The sequence below is a fragment of the Phoxinus phoxinus genome (genome assembly GCF_949152265.1).
Source record: "Phoxinus phoxinus genome assembly, chromosome: 3".
NCBI classification, from domain to species: Eukaryota; Metazoa; Chordata; class Actinopteri; order Cypriniformes; family Leuciscidae; genus Phoxinus; species Phoxinus phoxinus.
Window position 1 is genome coordinate 29957211 of NC_136878.1, and position 19177 is coordinate 29976387.

At 39.9% G+C, this 19177-nt stretch overlaps 1 protein-coding gene across 1 annotated transcript in view; it reads left to right on the top strand.

The window, feature by feature from the left end:
* adgrv1 (adhesion G protein-coupled receptor V1) overlaps nucleotides 1-19177 on the top strand; it is a 128231-nt gene that overhangs the window by 10073 nt on the left and 98981 nt on the right. Inside the window, exons 7-20 of the mRNA XM_079608572.1 lie at nucleotides 1856-2126; nucleotides 4573-4902; nucleotides 5795-5974; nucleotides 6101-6324; nucleotides 7261-7387; nucleotides 9307-9492; nucleotides 9697-9877; nucleotides 9965-10128; nucleotides 10213-10336; nucleotides 10688-10948; nucleotides 12773-12899; nucleotides 13046-13263; nucleotides 14071-14814; nucleotides 18638-19011. Coding sequence (XP_079464698.1) covers nucleotides 1856-2126; nucleotides 4573-4902; nucleotides 5795-5974; nucleotides 6101-6324; nucleotides 7261-7387; nucleotides 9307-9492; nucleotides 9697-9877; nucleotides 9965-10128; nucleotides 10213-10336; nucleotides 10688-10948; nucleotides 12773-12899; nucleotides 13046-13263; nucleotides 14071-14814; nucleotides 18638-19011 — 3511 coding nt within the window. The remainder of the gene's footprint in view (nucleotides 1-1855; nucleotides 2127-4572; nucleotides 4903-5794; nucleotides 5975-6100; nucleotides 6325-7260; nucleotides 7388-9306; nucleotides 9493-9696; nucleotides 9878-9964; nucleotides 10129-10212; nucleotides 10337-10687; nucleotides 10949-12772; nucleotides 12900-13045; nucleotides 13264-14070; nucleotides 14815-18637; nucleotides 19012-19177) is intronic.

The window sequence follows — 19177 nt, forward strand, 5'->3', positions numbered from 1 at the left end:
ATGACCATATTCTACATCCCTCAAGGCCATTGCACACTGAGTCCGAAATTCGCATCCGAAATTTTCGCACGTTAAAAAATAAATACGACCTCACGTTATGTCAATCACACTTGCACACTGCCTCCGAAACTTTCGTCCGTCAAAAAAAAAATCGAAACGGGTTCGATTTTATGCGTTTTTCGCATCTGTAACAAGCAGTTTGAATGGTGTTTGAATGGTGCTTTGACAATTCAGAGCCACCGAATCACGAATACGAAAAATGGCACTCAGTGTGCAATGGCCTACCCAATACCTAAACTTAACAACTACTTTACTAACTGTTAATAAGCAGTAATTAGGTGTTTATTGAAGCGTAGTTAAAAGTTAGTTAATAGTGAGAATTGTATAGCAGTTTTTACACTAACAAATAGTTCCAAAGCAGTTTAAATAGAGTCAATAGAAAAAGCTAACAAAATTTCACTCAAATTTCAAAACAAAAGCTAAATATAATTTGCTATACAACACACGTTTGAACAATTCAACTGTTTAACAATCTTTAAATATAAAATAATAGAGATAATATATGCATTTATACACTACCATTCCAAAGTTTGGTTCGGTAAGATTTTTTTTAAAAAAGACTCTTATGCTCACGTTGGCTGCATGCATTTGATTAGAAATACAGTAAAACAGTAATATTTTAAAATATTATTGTATTATATAATATTAGGCTATATAAAAATTATATAATTTAACATGCAATTTTTTTCTGTGTTGTCAAAGCTGAATTTTCAGCAGCCATTACTCCAGTCTTCAGTGTCACAGAAATAATTTTAGTATATTGATTTGGTGCTGAAGAAACATTTATTTTTATATCCATGAAAACAGTTGTGCTACTTAAAGGGATAATTCACCCAACATTTTTAATTCTGTCATTAATTACTCACCCTCATGTCGTTCAAACCCATACGACTTTCATTCATCTTTGGAACACAAATAAAGATATTTGTTATGAAATCTGAGAGCTTTCTGTCCCTCCATAGGCAGCTGTGACGCTTCAAAAAGTTAATAAAGAGTTAAAAACTAATCCATATGAATTGAGAGGTTTAGTACATTTTCTGAAGAGACACGATCGATTTATATGCTGAACAGATTGGATTTAGGCTTTTATTCACATATAAACATTCATCAGCGCACACATCAGATCTGGTAAACGGAAGTGCAAGAACCAATGAGGTTCATTCTCGTGTGTTATGCAGCACGTTTGAGCTTCCGCAAAACATTTGTTCTCGCGCATCAAGCAGGTTCAGTTGAGCTTCTGTTTATGTTCGCTGATCAGTGTTCATATGTGAATAAAAGCCTAAATTCAATTTGTTTATTATATAGAACGATGAAGTCTCTTCAGAAAATTTGGACTAAACCGCTCAATTCATATGGATTAGTTTTACGTTCACTTTATGAACTTTTTTGAAGCGTCAAAGTGTCAGTTGTGTAGCTGTCTATGGAGGGACAGAAAGCTCTCAGATTTCATCCAAAATATCTTCATCTGTGTTCCAAAGATGAACGAAAGTCTTACGGGTTTGGAACGACATGAGGGTGAGTAATTACTGGCAGAATTTGGGTGAAATAACCCTTTAATATTGTTGTGCTTTAATATATCCATGATGCTTTTTTTCAGTATTATTTGATGAATAGAAAGTAAAAAAAAAAAAAACGGCATTTATTTGAAAGAGAAAGCTTTTGTAACATTATGAATGTCACTTTTGATCAATTAAATAAAATATTTTATTTACTGACCCCAAACGATGTAAAATATCATAAATTATATGTCATTAATTATGAATCATAATATACTGATAAAGTTTCTCTGTCTCAGATACGAAGGCATCATCATTGTGCGGAACGGAGGAACTCATGGAAATGTTTCAGTTCGATGGAACATTACGAGAAACTCCATGGATAGGACTCCAGTCTCTGCCGACCTTAACCCTTCATCAGGTACCCTGAGGTTTGCTGAGGGCCAGATGAATGCTGTACTGCCTTTAAACATCACTCAAGACAACCTTCCCGAAGAAGCAGAGGCCTTCCTCCTCAGATTGATCTCAGGATCTGTACAAGGAGGCGCTGAAGTGGATGAGCCTATGGAAGTGAGTGCTCGGCATGGGTTTGGTTTTTAACTAATGCATTTAGAAAATGTGTTTGGATTGCAGATCAGAGATCGGTGGTTGCTCAATTCTGAGGTGGATTTAGTTATGAAAGATTCGCGAGTTGGCGTTGATGACAACTTGAAGCGCTCTTTTTAATGTTTGGAAGGAAAATTTTATTATTCATAGTGATCCCGGGTACTGGTTGTCCTACATGTTGAAATGTCACACGCTTTGATATTCTAGATGTTTATGCTTAATTTCAGACAGCCATGGTAGCAGATCCCTCTTGGACCTCACTGGGAGGTTTGTGGTGAGACATCCAGGGAGGTTGTTGTCTTACTCTGGCTCAGAACCCCTTGTCAAAGAGGAAGTTCCCGGATCAGAGCTGGTTCTTAGTTACCATCTGGGCAGCGCTAAGTCCGTTTAAGCGGATGTGGCGTAAAATGAGACGCATGTGTCTCACTGGCACAGCAGCATCACAGACTACTTGTTACACTGTGTCACTTGGGTGTTCCCTTCATGTGGTCCCAGCACAAAATAGCCCACAGCAGAGCCCCGTGGGTGGCTGTGTGTTCTCTTTATAACTTGTCTGTTGCAAGTTTGATTATGTGTGAAAGGAGTGAATAAATCCAACCCGTGTTTATGTATAAACCCATCAGTTACCCATAAGTGTGAGCAGAAGTTTGATAGCTGGATTGGCTTTGGAGGATGTGAAAACTAAGTGTGAGGAGCCTATTTATGTCAACTGTCCTTAAAATCACTGACAAAATCCCCAAATTGCAGTACTACAAATATTTAGAGAGGTTGTGTGCCTTGGTCTGATGAGGCTTGTGTAAATGACAGAGTAATATACTAGCTCATGAATGCTATTTTTACGCTCTCGTGAGGTCTAATGAGAGAGAAGGGCTTTCTAAGATTAGTTCACTGTGAGTTTTACACAGATAGTCTGATGTTACATTTACTGTAATGAATGGTGACATTTGTTTATTGCTGCTTGTTACAGGTTTCTATATAGAGAGGAAAATATCAGGTTATGTTAGAGTTTATCGCAAGAGGAAACTGAACTTTAAAGCAATGTTTCAGTTGCAATCTATTAAAGACACTGCGAATTACTACAGATAATATTGAGTCTTCCTTCAGTTATGATTGAATTATTTATTTATTTTTAAATCCAGACACACTGTGACATGAGATTAAAAGGCATATGTGACCCTGGATCACAAAACCAGTCACATGTCGCACAGGTATATTTGTGGGAATAGCCAACAATACATTGTATGGGTCAAAATTATCGATTTTTCTTTTATGGCAAAAATCATTGGGATATTAAATAAAGATCATGTTCCATGAAGATATTTTGTACATTTCCTACCATAAATATATAGAACATTTATTTTTGTGAGTGAATGCAGCACAATCGTGAACATAAATGGACAACTTTAAAGGCGATTTTCTCAATATTTTGATTTTTTGCACCCTTAGATTCCATATTTTCAAATAATTGTATATCTGCCAAATATTGTCCTATCCTATACAAACCATACGTCAATGGACAGCTTATTTATTCAGCTTTCATATTGATGTATAAATCTCAATTTAAAAAAATTGACTCATGTAACTAGTTTTGTGGTCAGGGTCACATTTACTATGCTAATTAGAGTTTTTGTAGCCAGCATGGCATACACAACGATTGACAGTGGATTCTATGTTTAGTGTTTAAAATAAAAAATCTGTATTAAAATGGTTTCATTTGAGTTGAATATAAAACATTTTTTGTTGCGTTACTTGAAACCGACAATGGATAATGGATTCAAATTATCCTGCAAATCTCCTGTCAACATGTCTGGTGAGGACAGAAAAATTGCCTGTTGCTGGAATTTTATCAAATCGTGTCTGGTTAGGACACGGTGTTATGTGGTTGTTTTTTGAGCATTAAAGTTGTCCAAATCCTATTTTTGGCATTGAGACTGCTGTTTTAGGATGGACTTCTGGTTGTCCATTACCAATGAAATTCCTGTGGTGTGTTTTTTTCTTGTATCTTTATATCTCCTTTTGGTATATATATTTGATATTTTGGATTTAACTCAATGCCATCATTTACTCACCCTCATGTCTTCCAAACCTGTATGACTCTCTTCATAAAAAAAATATATATTTTGAGAAATGCCTAGTTTTTAGTTTAGTTTACTTTTTGAAAACCATCATTCTTTAAAATACGTCTTTTGTTTCCCACATTTTCTTTTTAACAATGTGCATTTTAAAGTTTATTCTGGAGTAATGTTTTGACCCTTAGACTAAGTGCATTACTGTATTTTTGCTTGTTAGAACAAACTAAAGGACGAGTGATTGAAATGATTGTCTATAGTAATTGTCTATAACTAAGCTTAACTATGGAAGACAGAACAATCCTGTAAGGATACTAAACTATATTGTTATTCCTTCACAGATGGTGTTCTTCATTCAAGATAGTGACGATGTCTATGGTCAATTTGGCTTTCATCCAAGAAAGAATCAAAGTATTCAGAGTCAGCCAGAGGGACGGTTCCTGTCACTTAGCTTTCTCCGAGAAGAGGGGACCATGGGAGAGGTACGACTTACCCTAACTGCCCTCTACATACCTGCCAGACCACTGGACCCCTCACGACCCTGGGATGGGGTGCTGAATGGTACCAGAGTCAACAGTGTGCTGTTCAGTTCTGGCCAGTCACAAGCTGAACTCATCTTGCCCATTCGAATTGATGCCTTTCTGCAGAATGGAGCTCATTTTCTCATACAGGTAGGATATGTCATTTAAAGACCTTCTGACAATGTCAAGAAATGCATATATTGATAAAATATATATCTTGAATACTCTGTGATTGAAAGCATCTGTATAAATATAAATGACTTTAATTATGAGGCTGTTTATTTATTTATTTTAAATGAAGTTGAAGTTTCTCTGTGAAGCTTCTTCTAAGAGTTTCTAATTCATTTAAGCCCGGTACCTACCGGTAAACGCATCGACAGTTTGTCGCTCATTGATTAGCAATGTTTTGAGGATGTGTTTAAAAAATAATATTAATTCAATGCTTTTTTTATGCAAAATTTATAAAAAAATGAATAAATACATTTATAATGTCACAAAAGATTTCCAAATTCAAATAAATGATGTTCCTTTGAACTTTCTATTAATCAATTCATCCTGAAAAAAAATTTATCACGGTTTAAACCACAGGATAATTTTGCATTTACATTTTTAAATTGTAATTATATCTCACAATATAACTGTTTTTACTGTATTTTTATTCAAAGAAAAGCAGCATTGGTGAGCATAAGATTTTTTTTTTATCTTATCTTACAGACACAAAACTTAGGCTTCTGGCTGGTTGCCATGGGATTTGTGTTTGTGTCTTGTTGATTAAGCAATACAGAGAAGCAATACAAGAGCCATTGAAAGATGCTATGACAGCAAGAATGCTCTCATAGCATCTCAGAAGAGGATGACCAAGCATTTGAAGTGCTTGTTTGACAGGCATAGCTTCCATAGGACATTCCAAGATAGTTAAACATTTCCAATTGGCATTTGTTACAAAAATAAATTTCCTTTTTACTGATATGGTTTACACTGATTTGATGCAAACAGGTGCATTAACAGGTAATTCTTGGTTTGTTTTTTTGTCTGTCCTTAGTTGGACAGTGTGCAGTTGGAGAACATCACCCCACCGATCCCATCTGTGAGTCCTCGTTTTGGAGGAGCTTTAAACATATCCCTGATCATCACACCTGATATTGCTAATGGAGAGATTGGCTTCACCAGTAACCAGACAGTGGTGGCTCTGGAACCAGAAGATTCAAACAGCAGCAGCTTGGTATACAAGACTCATGGTTTTAATGCAAATTTAAAATCCCAGATTTTTGATGTGATCTCAGACTTTTGGATCCTACTGTATTCTTGGATAGAGAAAAAATGTAAAAATGATTCTCCCTGCCTTTAGATAACTCTTCAGCTGAGGCGAGATGGGACTGATGGTCAGGCAGTGGTCTTCTGGAGGCTGCGGCCCACTGGCGAGAACAAAGATGATGTCACTGAGGGTGACATTTCACCTTTCACTGGATCAGTCAAGTTCCTCTCAGGGCAAAGCGAAGCAGCAATTAACATCACTGTAATGGCTGACAACATCCCAGAGATCAATGAGACCGTCATTCTTACATTAGACAGGTCTGTTTTACTTGTTATATTAATATTCAGTAATTTTAAGGCATGATTTAAGTGTCCAAATGCTTATTGGATCCACTATAGGCTACACACATGCAGAGTGCAGTTTTGATTTAATCAGAGTGTTTGTTTATCTTGTAATCATTGTGCCGGGAATATCTTTGTCCTCCCCCACTTTTCCTTCGTAGGGTAGAAACAGCTCGCTTTGTAGTGTACTTTGGGTAAGTGCGTACTAGAGACACTATGCCTTTTTGTGTGGTGTGAATCAACTCTTTATGTGGAAAAGTATCCACTCTGAACTTTCAGGGGCTTTGTCTTAATGTTTCGATGGGGGATGTCATGAAATGAATAGCTAGAGTGTGTTTGTATATGTTGGGGGTTACTGCACTTGGATGCAGGCAAATGCAGCTTGTACTCATTTAACACCTCATTTACCAAATTCCTTTATTCTATCCTGTAAAAACATCAGTGTTTGTATGCATGCAGCACATCCTCTGAATGTGTTTGTTTGGAACACTTCTCCTGCAAGCTCTTTGTCAGCTATTTTACTAATTATCTGGAGCCTTCAGTGCTCAGGCCAAGCCAAGCTTAGTTTATGCACAAGACCCCCGCTGAGGAGGGAGGATAGTGGGTTGCTTTAAAACATGACTTGTCAAATCAGCTTAACCAAGAAGCCTTAGGTCAAGCATATTTAATACGCTTTCAAATTCCTGCGTGAACAAACTCATACACACACAAAATATAAATCTGGCAAATGTTATTTTGTTAAATTTGTTACAGTATGGTACATTATAATGGACAATCACGTTCTGTTTTAAGCATTATGGGCATATTTGTAAGACACATGCATAATGCATAATATATTACTGTACAGTGTTTTTCAGCTTTCTAATAATATTACATTACAGTGTCACTCATTATCACCATGTTGTTGTACAGGACAAATGTGGACAACCAGATCCTTAAACCAGGTTTCACCAGCCGAGAAATTGTCATTCTGGAGAACGATGACCCTGGAGGAATATTTGAGTTTTCACCCGTCTCTAAAGGACCTTGGTTGATCAATGTAAGGCATTGATTGATTGATTGATTGCTTGATTGATTGATTGATTTGATTCATTAACCCACTCACTCAACCTCCCATCCACTCACTCAAACACCCAGCCACGCACGAACGAACGCATGCACGCACGCACGCACTCACTCACTCACTCACTCACTCACTCACTCACTCACTCACTCACTCACTCACCCCACCTCCCTCCCCCACTCACTCACTCACTCACTCAACCCACCTCCCTCCCCCACTCACTCACTCACTCACTCAACCCACCTCCCTCCCCCACTCACTCACTCACTCACTCAACCCACCTCCCTCCCCCACTCACTCACTCACTCACTCAACCCACCTCCCTCCCCCACTCACTCACTCACTCACTCAACCCACCTCCCTCCCCCACTCACTCACTCACTCACTCACTCAACCCACCTCCCTCCCCCACTCACTCACCCCACCTCCCCCCCCACTCACTCACTCAACCCACCTCCCTCCCCCACTCACTCACTCACTCACTCACTCACTCACTCACTCACTCAACCCACCTCCCTCCCCCACTCACTCACTCACTCACTCAACCCACCTCCCTCCCCCACTCACTCACTCACTCAACCCACCTCCCTCCCCCACTCACTCACTCACTCACTCACTCACTCAACCCACCTCCCTCCCCCATTCACTCACTCACTCACTCAACCCACCTCCCTCCCCCACTCACTCACTCAACCCACCTCCCTCCCCCACTCACTCACTCACTCACTCACTCAACCCACCTCCCTCCCCCACTCACTCACTCACTCACTCAACCCACCTCCCTCCCCCACTCCCCCACTCACTCACTCACTCACTCACTCACTCACTCAACCCACCTCCCTCCCCACTCACTCACTCACTCACTCACTCACTCAACCCACCTCCCTCCCCCACTCACTCACTCACTCACTCACCCCACCTCCCTCCCCCACTCACTCACTCCCTCACTCAACCCACCTCCCTCCCCCACTCACTCACTCCCTCACTCAACCCACCTCCCTCCCCCACTCACTCACTCACTCACTCACTCAACCCACCTCCCTCCCCCACTCACTCACTCACTCACTCACTCACTCAACCCACCATCCTCCCCCACTCACTCACTCACTCACTCACTCACTCACTCACTCACTCACTCACTCACTCACCCATTAATTTACTCACTCACTCACTCAATCACTCACCCCACCTCCCTCCCCCACTCACTCACTCACTCAACTCACCTCCCTCCCCCCACTCACTCACCCATTAATTTACTCACTCACTCACTCACTCACTCACCCCACCTCCCTCCCCCACTCACCCACTCACTCACTCAACCCACCTCCCTCCCCCCACTCACTCACTCACTCACTCACTCACTCACTCACCCATTAATTTACTCACTCACTCACTCACTCACTCACTCACTCACTCACTCACTCACTCACTCACCCCACCTCCCTCCCCCACTCACTCACTCACTCACTCAACTCACCTCCCTCCCCCCACTCACTCACCCATTAATTTATTCACTCACTCACTCACTCACTCACTCACTCACTCACTCACTCACTCACCCCACCTCCCTCCCCCACTCACCCACTCACCCATTAATTTACTCACTCACTCACTCACTCACTCACTCACCCCACCTCCCTCCCCCACTCACTCACTCACTCACTCACTCACTCACCCCACCTCCCTCCCCCACTCACTCACTCACTCACTCACTCACTCACCCATTCATTTACTCACTCACTCACTCACTCGCTCTCTCTCTCTCTCTCTCTCTCTCTCTCTCTCTCTCTCTCTCTCACTCACTCACTCACTCACTCACTCACTCACCCCACCTCCCTCCCCCCACTAACTTACTCACTCACTCACTTACTCACTCTGATTTGTTGGCTATGCAGGAGGGGGAGACCGTTGAACTGAGGGTGAGCAGAGAGCAGGGCCAGCTACTCAACCAACTCATAAGATATACAGTGATTCCTTCTGGAAATGCTCAGTTTTATGGTGCCACAGGGATCCTAGAGTTCCAGCCAGGGGAGAGAGAAGTAATGGTGGCCCTAGTAGCCAAGCCCGATGGGATACCAGAGGTAAGTCCTCAGGACTAATGATTAGTAGTGACTAAGGATTGTCATATACTCTGTAATAAACTGACTTTGTGTCTTGTAAGATGATCTACAAGTTTCTTACATTTTCCTTAATGTTAAGATTACTTTAACACTTCACACATGTTCAGAAATGACCATTTTAAGTAAGCCTGACTTATAAAAGTTTGTCTGATGTTTTGTCTTCAGCTAGATGAGACATTCTCAGTGGTCCTTAGTAGCCACAGCACGCCAGCTAGTCGCCTTGGTAACCGAAGGCAGGTCAACATTACCGTGCGTAAGAGTGATGACCCATTTGGGGTCATTGAGTTCATTCAATCTGGCCTAGACTTCACCATCAATGAGAGTAAAGCCATGGATGTTCACTCAGGTACAGAGATCTTTAAGCTACAGCTTTGGGTCACTTTACTTTCTTGTTTTTCAGTTTAAAATAACATCACATTATAATCTCTGATAGCATCCTATCCCATTGGGAGAAGCAGGGGTAGGTTTGGGAACGTGTCAGTCTTCTGGATTCTTGAGCCGACCCATTCAGGAGACATCAACCCAGTGCAGGGTGAGATCCTCTTTGTTGAAGGGGAGTACCTGAAGAACCTGACCCTATTTTCTGTGCCAGATGAGGTAAGCTTTAGCAATTGTATTGATACTTCTGTTTAATGAGGACAAATATATTTATATTACAGACTGATCTTTTGTTTGATGCAGATCCCAGAGAAAACGGAAAATTTCACCATCACCCTTCTGAATACAATTGGTGGAGCAAGACTAGGAAACAATCTCAGTGCAAGGTTAAGCATTCGTGAGAATGATGATCCAATATATTTTGCCGGTATGTTTGTAATATTACAATGAAAATATTAATTTGAAGACAAAAAATAAAAAAAAATTCAGGGGAAACAGCGAGCTAAAGTTTAAAATAAGTAATAAAGTCACATTGTGACGTGTAAATTCATATTGTGGGAAATAGAACAACTATTGTGACTATGTTTATATACAGTATATAGACTAATTAATTTTGTAAACTTTTAAACAGTATTTTGTTTTCTTACTCTGAAGTGTAAACAGTCTTCTGTAATAGACCCCTTTGCCAATCCAGGTCATTGGTGTGGTAGGCTATGTTATATTTGCTCACTGTCAATATAAAATGTCATATTGTTCTTGTGTGTAATGTGTTTTCTAGAGCCTGTGGTTCAGAGAGTGCAAGAAGGGGGCGTGGCCAATTTTACCATTCTGCGAGCTGGGCTGGCTAATTTTATCACCACAGTGAAGTACCGTTTTGAGTATGGTGACACATCATCAGGTGACTTCACTCCACTGCGTAACGACTCAATGCTGGTCTTTGATTTTGGAGAGTGGATGAAGAACATATCGGTTGCTGTGGTAGATGATGACCTACCAGAGACAGATGAACCATTCTACATAGTTCTCTTCAATGCTACAGGTTTGTCTCATCCTCTGCATTAAGTTGTAACTGACCAGACATCCAGTGCATTTTATGTTACAAACTTTTGGTCCCTTTCAACTTTCGTTGAAGTTTGATTTGTGATGCATTTGTTTTGGGTGTCAGTCTTACAAATCCCCATGTTTTAAGTGCACTGTCTATATTACCCAATTAGCTTCATTAAATTCCCATTCTGAGAGACAAATCCTGCTCTCCAACTCTTCAACTGTTCTGCAGAGCCAATAAATCCACCCCATTAAACATTTGTTTTGATTCACACAAAGCTCTGTTGATTGGCCTTGACTCTCAAAAGCCCTCTCTAATCCTTGCATTGTGGAACACACACACACACATTCAGGCAAAGTGTTAGGTGACTGTAGAAAGTTAATTACTGAACTGTCCTTCTGCACATCACAAAACAAACCCACCCAGAGCTTTCTCTCTGGAGGTTTTACCACTTGCCTGAGGGACTGTGTTCAGATGCATGCTGGGAGTTATTATGATGTGATGCTGAGATATGAGATTAATATGATTGATGTGGTTAGCTTGTACCAAGTATGACAGTGTCTTGTGTAGAATGATACAGTATTTAGCGTGACAGTTACTATGTGTGAATGTTGAGCAAATGCGTTGCCACAAATTGTAAAGCACAAGCATCTGTTAATGAGAAATTTGAAAAAGATTCTGGCAAAATGTTTCTATTCATCATTATAAATCTGTCTAGATTCATGCTTGATCAAACTTTAATAATGATAATTATTTGAATGCTTATTTGTGCAAATCATAAACATTTATTTTTAACATTTCAAAGCTATTCTGTTATGGAATATATATGCAGGGTTTGAAATTAACACCAAATGCGGGTACAATCAACTCTGGCGGGTACCACTGTCAAATTACTTTCCAATTTGGCGTGTTACTTATTGGGCCCTATCTTGCACCCAGCGCAATTGACTTTGAACACCGATGCATGTATCATTCCTATTTTGCACCCGTGCACAGCGGAGTTTTCCCTCCACAGACGCACGTTAGTAAATTAGGGAATTAACTTGCGCTCGCGGGGGCGGTTCGGCGCAAAGAGGAGCCGTGTTCCGGCGCAAAACTCCCCTGGTGCTATTTTCCAGTTTTAGAAAGCAATTGCGCCACTGACTAGGAAAAAAACAGTCTAAAGACAGTGGCGCGTTGCGCGTTAGTGATATGGTATTTTAAGGGCGCGTGCTTGGCCATAATGTAGCGTGTTAACGTGCATACACTTTGTTTCTCTAATATAAACAGACGCAGCAGTTTTCATTTGTGCAAATCATACATTATTACAAGGAAAAATATTAACACACGAGGGAAATCATTGTTGTGCCCATGAAGATGTGAAAAAGATCTATCTAGATAAAAAAAAAAAAAAAATCTAGATTAGACTACACATTTACCCAAATTATACGCCTGTTTAACCAAAGCTAATTTGGGTGGGTTTCTCCCATCATCCCATTCTCCCATTAAATTTTTTTTTTTTTCCAAAATCCAAATTTAAAAATTTACCAAAACACATTTTTGGTGAAAGAATGAGGATGAAAAAGGAAGGGAGGAGATGGCTGGATGACAGGATTTTGTTTGAATTTGAAATGAATGTTATAGAGTTAAGAGTCTTTTCTTATAAATACTTTTATTCAGCATTAAATTAAATTGATCAAAATGGTGCATTGATGAGTGAGTGAGTGAGTGAGTGAGTGAGTGAGTGAGTGAGTGAGTGAGTTGCCTTGCTGTCTATAAATATAATGTATTATGAGAGTAATAGTACTTGTATAATATAATTATTTTTTTTTTTTTCAGGTGATGCAGTAGTATATGGCCGAGACACTGCAACAGTGGTGATCGAGGCCAATGATGATGCCAATGGAATATTCTCTCTGGATTCCACTCAAAAACCAGTGGAGGAGGGAAGAACCAATAACTTTTAGTGAGTCTCCAATTCTCTACAATCTCAAATATACAGTTGAACCAGATGTACAATTTACAGCACAGATTGATTTTGGCTTTTAGTATTAGAATTGAAGCAATCATGGTATTTTGTCTGTGAACTTATGTTTCCATTTGTGTCTCCAGTGTTCTTCGAGACAAAGGACACTTTGGCAATGTCACAATATACTGGCAGCTGTTTGCCAATGACACCCCCCTTGAACCTCACCAGGAATTTCTGAACACATCTGGTTCTATAATAGTTGGCACAGGGGAGAAGACAAAACCTATTGTTCTTCAAGCCATCTCCGACAAGCTCCCAGAGTTCAATGAGTTTTATGAGCTCAGACTTATGAACATCTCAGGTAAAGTCAATGTCAGTGGCCAATGGTTTAAATAATTATTCTTAAAGACCCCAATGAAAGCAATCTATACTAGTCTACAGTCTTTCTTTTATGGAAAAATGGACCAAACATATTGATGACATCCTACACTACACATATTTCTGTCCAATCAAATGCTCTCTAGATTGAGATTGATGCTACCTGAAACCAATAATTGGTTAATCTAAGTAAGTAAGTAAGTAAGTAAGTAAGTAAGTAAGTAAGTAAGTAAGTAAGTAAGTAAGTCCTATCAGTTGTTTTAAAAAGTTGGGTTGATCTCTTTGAAAAGACTTACCCCATGCACTTGCTTAATGAGGTTTTTCAGTTTTAATATTATTATGTGCAAATCTATTACACAGTTAGATCCCTGCTGGAAACTCCATCATAAACTAGCATGGATTCCATGTTGGTCCAGGCTGGTTTATGCTGGTATAGTGCTGGTCTTGTTGGTGGACCAGCATAGTCATGCTATTCTAAAGGAAAACTGAGCTGGTGTGACCAGAAAACCAGCAACCAGCATCCCATTCTGTTTCCAGCCAAAGGTCGCGTTAACCGAAAATGTTCCGTCATTGACACAATTTTTCTAGCAGTGATGGAAAAATCTGGAACCCGTCCGTCATTTATTGCCGTATATTAAATGGCTTATTGTCATTAAAATATGAAAGATTATGACAGAATTTTTACGACCCTATCTGTCAAAATGCCGGTCAATGCGGAAGTCTAACATGACCTCTGGCATGCAAAATATACCTAATGCTGGTGACCAACATCAAACAATGTTGTCTGTAGGTGGCTATCCTGGTGAAGGCGGAAAACTGGCAAAGAAAGACCTCAAGGCATCCGTTCTCATTCCCTTCAATGACGACCCATTTGGAGTTTTCGCTATTGCCCCTGAGAGTCTGGAGCGTGAGGTAGCAGAGGACGTCTTATCAGTCAATGACATGTTGGATGTCACATCCTTCACCATACTTCGACAGCAAGGCACCTTCGGAGATGTGCGTGTGGCCTGGGAAATCCTGTCAGGAGCTTTCCCACATGGTCTGCCGCCCATGGAAGACCTGATATTGATGGCCTCATTTCCACAGGCTGTTGAGCTCCGACCACATGCCAGGAGACGCCATGCAGGCACAGATGCATTCTTCTTCTCCGGACTTCCAGGAGCTTATGGGTCCATCAGTCCAGAAACCCATCTGCAGGTTCCACAGAACCTGGCTAACTTCACTTTGTCAGTTTGGCTGATGCCCAACCCCAATACAGATGGGTTTATTTTTTCTAAAGGCAACGGGAATGGAACTATCTATTATGGAGTTCAGGTCCAGACCAATGAGTCCCACGTTACTGTTATGCTTCATTACACAACCATAGGATCTAACAGCACACAGGTGGCCCGAGCTACTGCAACTAAATTTGTAGAGGATAATACATGGGTTCATGTCATCATTGCTGTGGAAGATGGAATCATTGAGTTTTATCTGGATGGGAGCCCAATCCCTGGGGGGATTAAGAGTCTAAAAGGAGAAGCCATTATAAATGGTGAGTAATTTTTTATTTTTTTTTCAAATCTGAGTAAGTTTGGACTGCACATGTCATTTGACCCTAATAATTTTCAAAATATATTTCAAAGGCTTGCACTAAAGGAGGAACCTAAGCCATATTTAGGGACCACATTTTTTATTTTTTTTGGAAAGGGATACAATTCACCTGTTTACATTTGTCACTTTTACAGCTTTACCAGTTTACTTAAATAATTGTTAAACAGGAGTAGCAAAAGGCAGTGAGAGTGTCAAAATACAAAACACCTCAGAGTATCTCTTTACAGTTTTCTTCAAAATGAACACATAAACTATTTACAAAGGAAGGGGGAGGTAATCGCATTACGATAAAAATAAATAAAAATAAAAATACAATAAAATAAAAACCTACCGGTAAATCCAAAAGGTATTTGGTTCAATAGGAGTTATATATTCAATCCATTTAGACCAGAAATCGACAAACAAATCCTTCTGAAAATTCACATAACAAAAATGTCAATTATTTCCATATTGAAAATACATTTTAAAACACCAATCCAATTACCAAATTTTTTAACTTTGATTTTTGTTTTATTTTAATTTATTGTATAAGTGTTTATAAAATACATATTTATAATTGTTATTATTATTACAAATTGTATTGATTAATGTATTGATTTGTACAATTTGTATTGAGTACAAATAAATAAATAAATAATTTGTTTATTATTAAATATATATGAAGTAAATCACCTGTGTTTGGTAATTCTACTGATGTTACCTACCCTTTATTTCATATCTTCATTAAAGGATAATTCCGGTATTTAACACCTTGAGTCTATATTGTACTTTGTTTTGGATGAACAAGAGTGGTGGACAACATTTTTTTGACAATGGTTCCTCTCTCGAGTTTTTGACTATAAAAGAATTGGCCATGGACCCATTTTACATTGGAGTCAATGGGCATGTCCGAAAATGTTATTAAAACAACCTTTAAAGTCGGCATGAAATCAAAATTGACCCAATTTACTTTGTTAGCGGATATTACTAGTCTTGTGGTGAACAATTAATCCGTGCAAGTTAATACACGGAAAAAAATTGTTTGCCGAAGTTATCTTTAATCAAAGTCTGAAAAGTTACTTCCGGGTCTGAAATGGTTCTTTTTTTCTGATGACGTAGGCTTGAGGACTTGGGTTGTTTAAACGCTTAGCCACTCCCCTCAAACCGTTACTCTGCTGTGGGCGAGAGATGGAGAGGAGGAGCGCTGAAGTAAAACCCTGCCCTCTGTTCAATATTCCCTTTCACTCGGAAATGTGTCACAACATTTGAGAAAAGTCGTTTGCAACTTCCGGTTCACGCGGACTTTAACATTAGTTTTCAAAACTGTGCAACTCCCCGAGTGATTAGTGATGTTAGTTGATGTTCCAGAAACAAAAAGTGTTGCGAAATACAGTTTCTGTCGTGTTTTATTCGTCATTTTGTAAAATCCCATTGAATTCTGTTGAAGGACTGAGTGCTCGTTAATATAAATGCGCTACCGGAAACGGAAAGGGGGCTGTTTACATTTGGTCGATGTAGTCTTTTTGCTCGCTTCCGTTTCTCATAAGGCTAGCGAGCAGAGCAACTGTGCTCCGGGAGAGTAAGCGAAATAAACAAACAAAACCTTGAAAATATTGAAAGACGTTACCACTGACCAGTGCAATATGAAGTTGAACTCGACTGTGACCGTGAGTGTCCCGCGAGACACATCGGTTATCGCCATCAAGTGGTCGGGAGTGTGCTAACGCTTCAGATTCAAATATTGAGCGGAAGTTACACGGTTGTGAAGTGTCTGAAAAAATAGTTCCACTATAGCAAAATAAACGGATTGGAATCATATATTGCGACGATATATTGTTTATAATCATCAACGAACACCACTAACCACTCGGTGAGTTTAACAGTTTTGTAAACGAACATTATTGGCTGTTTTAATGACATTTTCGGACATGCCCATTGACTCCAATGTTAAATGGGTCCATGGCCAATTCTATTATAGTCAAAAACTCGAGAGAGGAACCATTGTCAAAAAAATGTTGTCCACCACTCTTGTTCATCCAAAACAAACTACAATATAGACTCACTCAAGGTGTTAAATACCGGAATTATCCTTTAAAATAATTTTCATAATTTCACATCATTTTCATAAAAAGGCTTACTTAGAAGCATGGAGAAAGTATGTGGAAACAGTGGAAACAAATGACAAATTAAGAAACTTAATTCAGCCTACTTAAGTTCCCCTTGAAGAGAAATTCCTCATGCTTGTGTTGGTCAAGCAATAAGATGTGGTTCCTCATCCATTCTTCTGGCCCATATCTGGTAAGAGCCTGCTGTGAGAGCCCTGTGCCATTGTCTAGTGTTTCTCAGGAAGATACGCTTGAATGAACCCTGGGCCACTTCTGGACATTAAGGCCTCATAAAGGCAGCCGGCATACTCTCTCTCTAACTGAAAACAAAAGAGCCCCCACTAAGACTTTCTTGACGTCTCTTATGCCATTGTCAGTCAAGTGAATGTACACATAAACTGCAAGGATATCTGAGATCGTCTCGGCTTGTTAGCTTAATCGGTGATTACCGCTTTTGTTCGATGTTCTTGTTTGGGCTCCATGAAGCGTATTTCCTCAATTTGTACAGTTGTGTGCCTTTGAATGTCTCTCTGGTGGTCAGGAGGTTACTGCTTGAAGCTGGTGTAACCAATGAGGATGGACTCTACCCTTTTTATTCCAATTTCACTGCTGTCACTTCATAGAAAGTTTTCCTCTTCTCCACCTGCTTATATAATGGGTTATCCCGGCCCAATAAGAAGGCTATGTCAACGGTGATTGGGAGGGACACAAATATGTTGCCACATTGTATTTCTACAAAGACATTTCACTATGTTTTATTAGCTGGGTCAGATACTGTGCTTGCTTGAATACACTACTGTTTCTTAGTTCTGTTTTATGCCTGCAGCATAGATTATGTGAATTTGTGATGCAACATGATTTTCATTGGTGAAATAAGAGAAAAAAAAGTCCCATATACTTACATTAGAAGCAACCAAATTATGCCAAACACTCTACGGTTGCATATAAACACCAATGGTCACAGCCACCAGCCACCAGAACACCCATGGTCAGAGAGAAGCACAAACTAAGGACTATCATAATCTAAATATTTTATTTTATACTGTGATATCAGAAAGCTTGTTCTTTCTTTCTAGGTGTTCTAGTACTTCTAAGTAAACAAACTGGAAACAAACATTACATTAAACTCATTATAATATGCAAAACTGTTATCCAATCATAGCAGTGGGTGTTTACTTCCAAGTCTTCAATGCGGCACGCCCATAAAAACCGAGCATTTCAGGAGCTAGGCTCAAAACCAGGGTAGAAAATAGCTTATTACTTATTCATTTTGATGTTTTTGAATGTAAAAACCAAGCGAACGTCATACGTTGACCTCAGACAACAATATAATTTTTTTTTTAAACTGGTGTTCACGACCCCTTTAAAGTAGAAACCTGAGCCATATTTAGGGACCAAGCTTTTTTCACTTTGTCCTATAAGCAGTTACCTAGAAAAGCACTCAGAACACTTTAGCTACCACATATTAACGCCGACCACCTACTGCCATTTAGCATCGTAGTCTGTGACAAGCACCTCTCACGTTATCTTCAGAAATCCACACACCTGGAGCAACCTGGTAACATTCAAGCACACGATCTTCTGGGGTTTAAACATACCATTGTGGTTGCAAGCCCAGATCTTTAACCACAAAGCCACACCACCCATCCTAACTCCTTACATTTAACTTCCTCCGTACAGATGCTGCACCTATTAGGATCGGTTCCAACCCAGATGGTGAACAGCGCTTCACTGGTCTTCTACAAGACCTCCGGCTGTACTCCAGCTGGCTCAACCGCTCTGAGATTCACGAGCTACACAACCAACCAGCCAAGACCGACCTCCACAACGTGTCAGGGTACCTGACATACAGACAGGAGGAGAAACTGAAGTCGTTTTTAGTCCAAGTACGGGACGATCAAGAAGAGGAGGGTGAGGAGGTTTTCTACCTACAGCTGGTGGCTGTTCAAGGTGGAGCCCGTCTGCCAATGCCCAGACCTAGCGCCATTCTCAGAGTCATGAAGAGTGATAATGCCAATGGACTTTTCGGCTTTACCGGTTCCTGTATTCCAGATGTAGGTGCAAAAAAAAAAAAAACATCTTTCACATATCATTATCCAAATAGTTTATGGTCACAATGCAATACAATACAATACAATACAATACAATATACATCACAAGTACACGCACGCACACACGCACGCACGCACGCACGCACACACGCACGCACGCACACACACA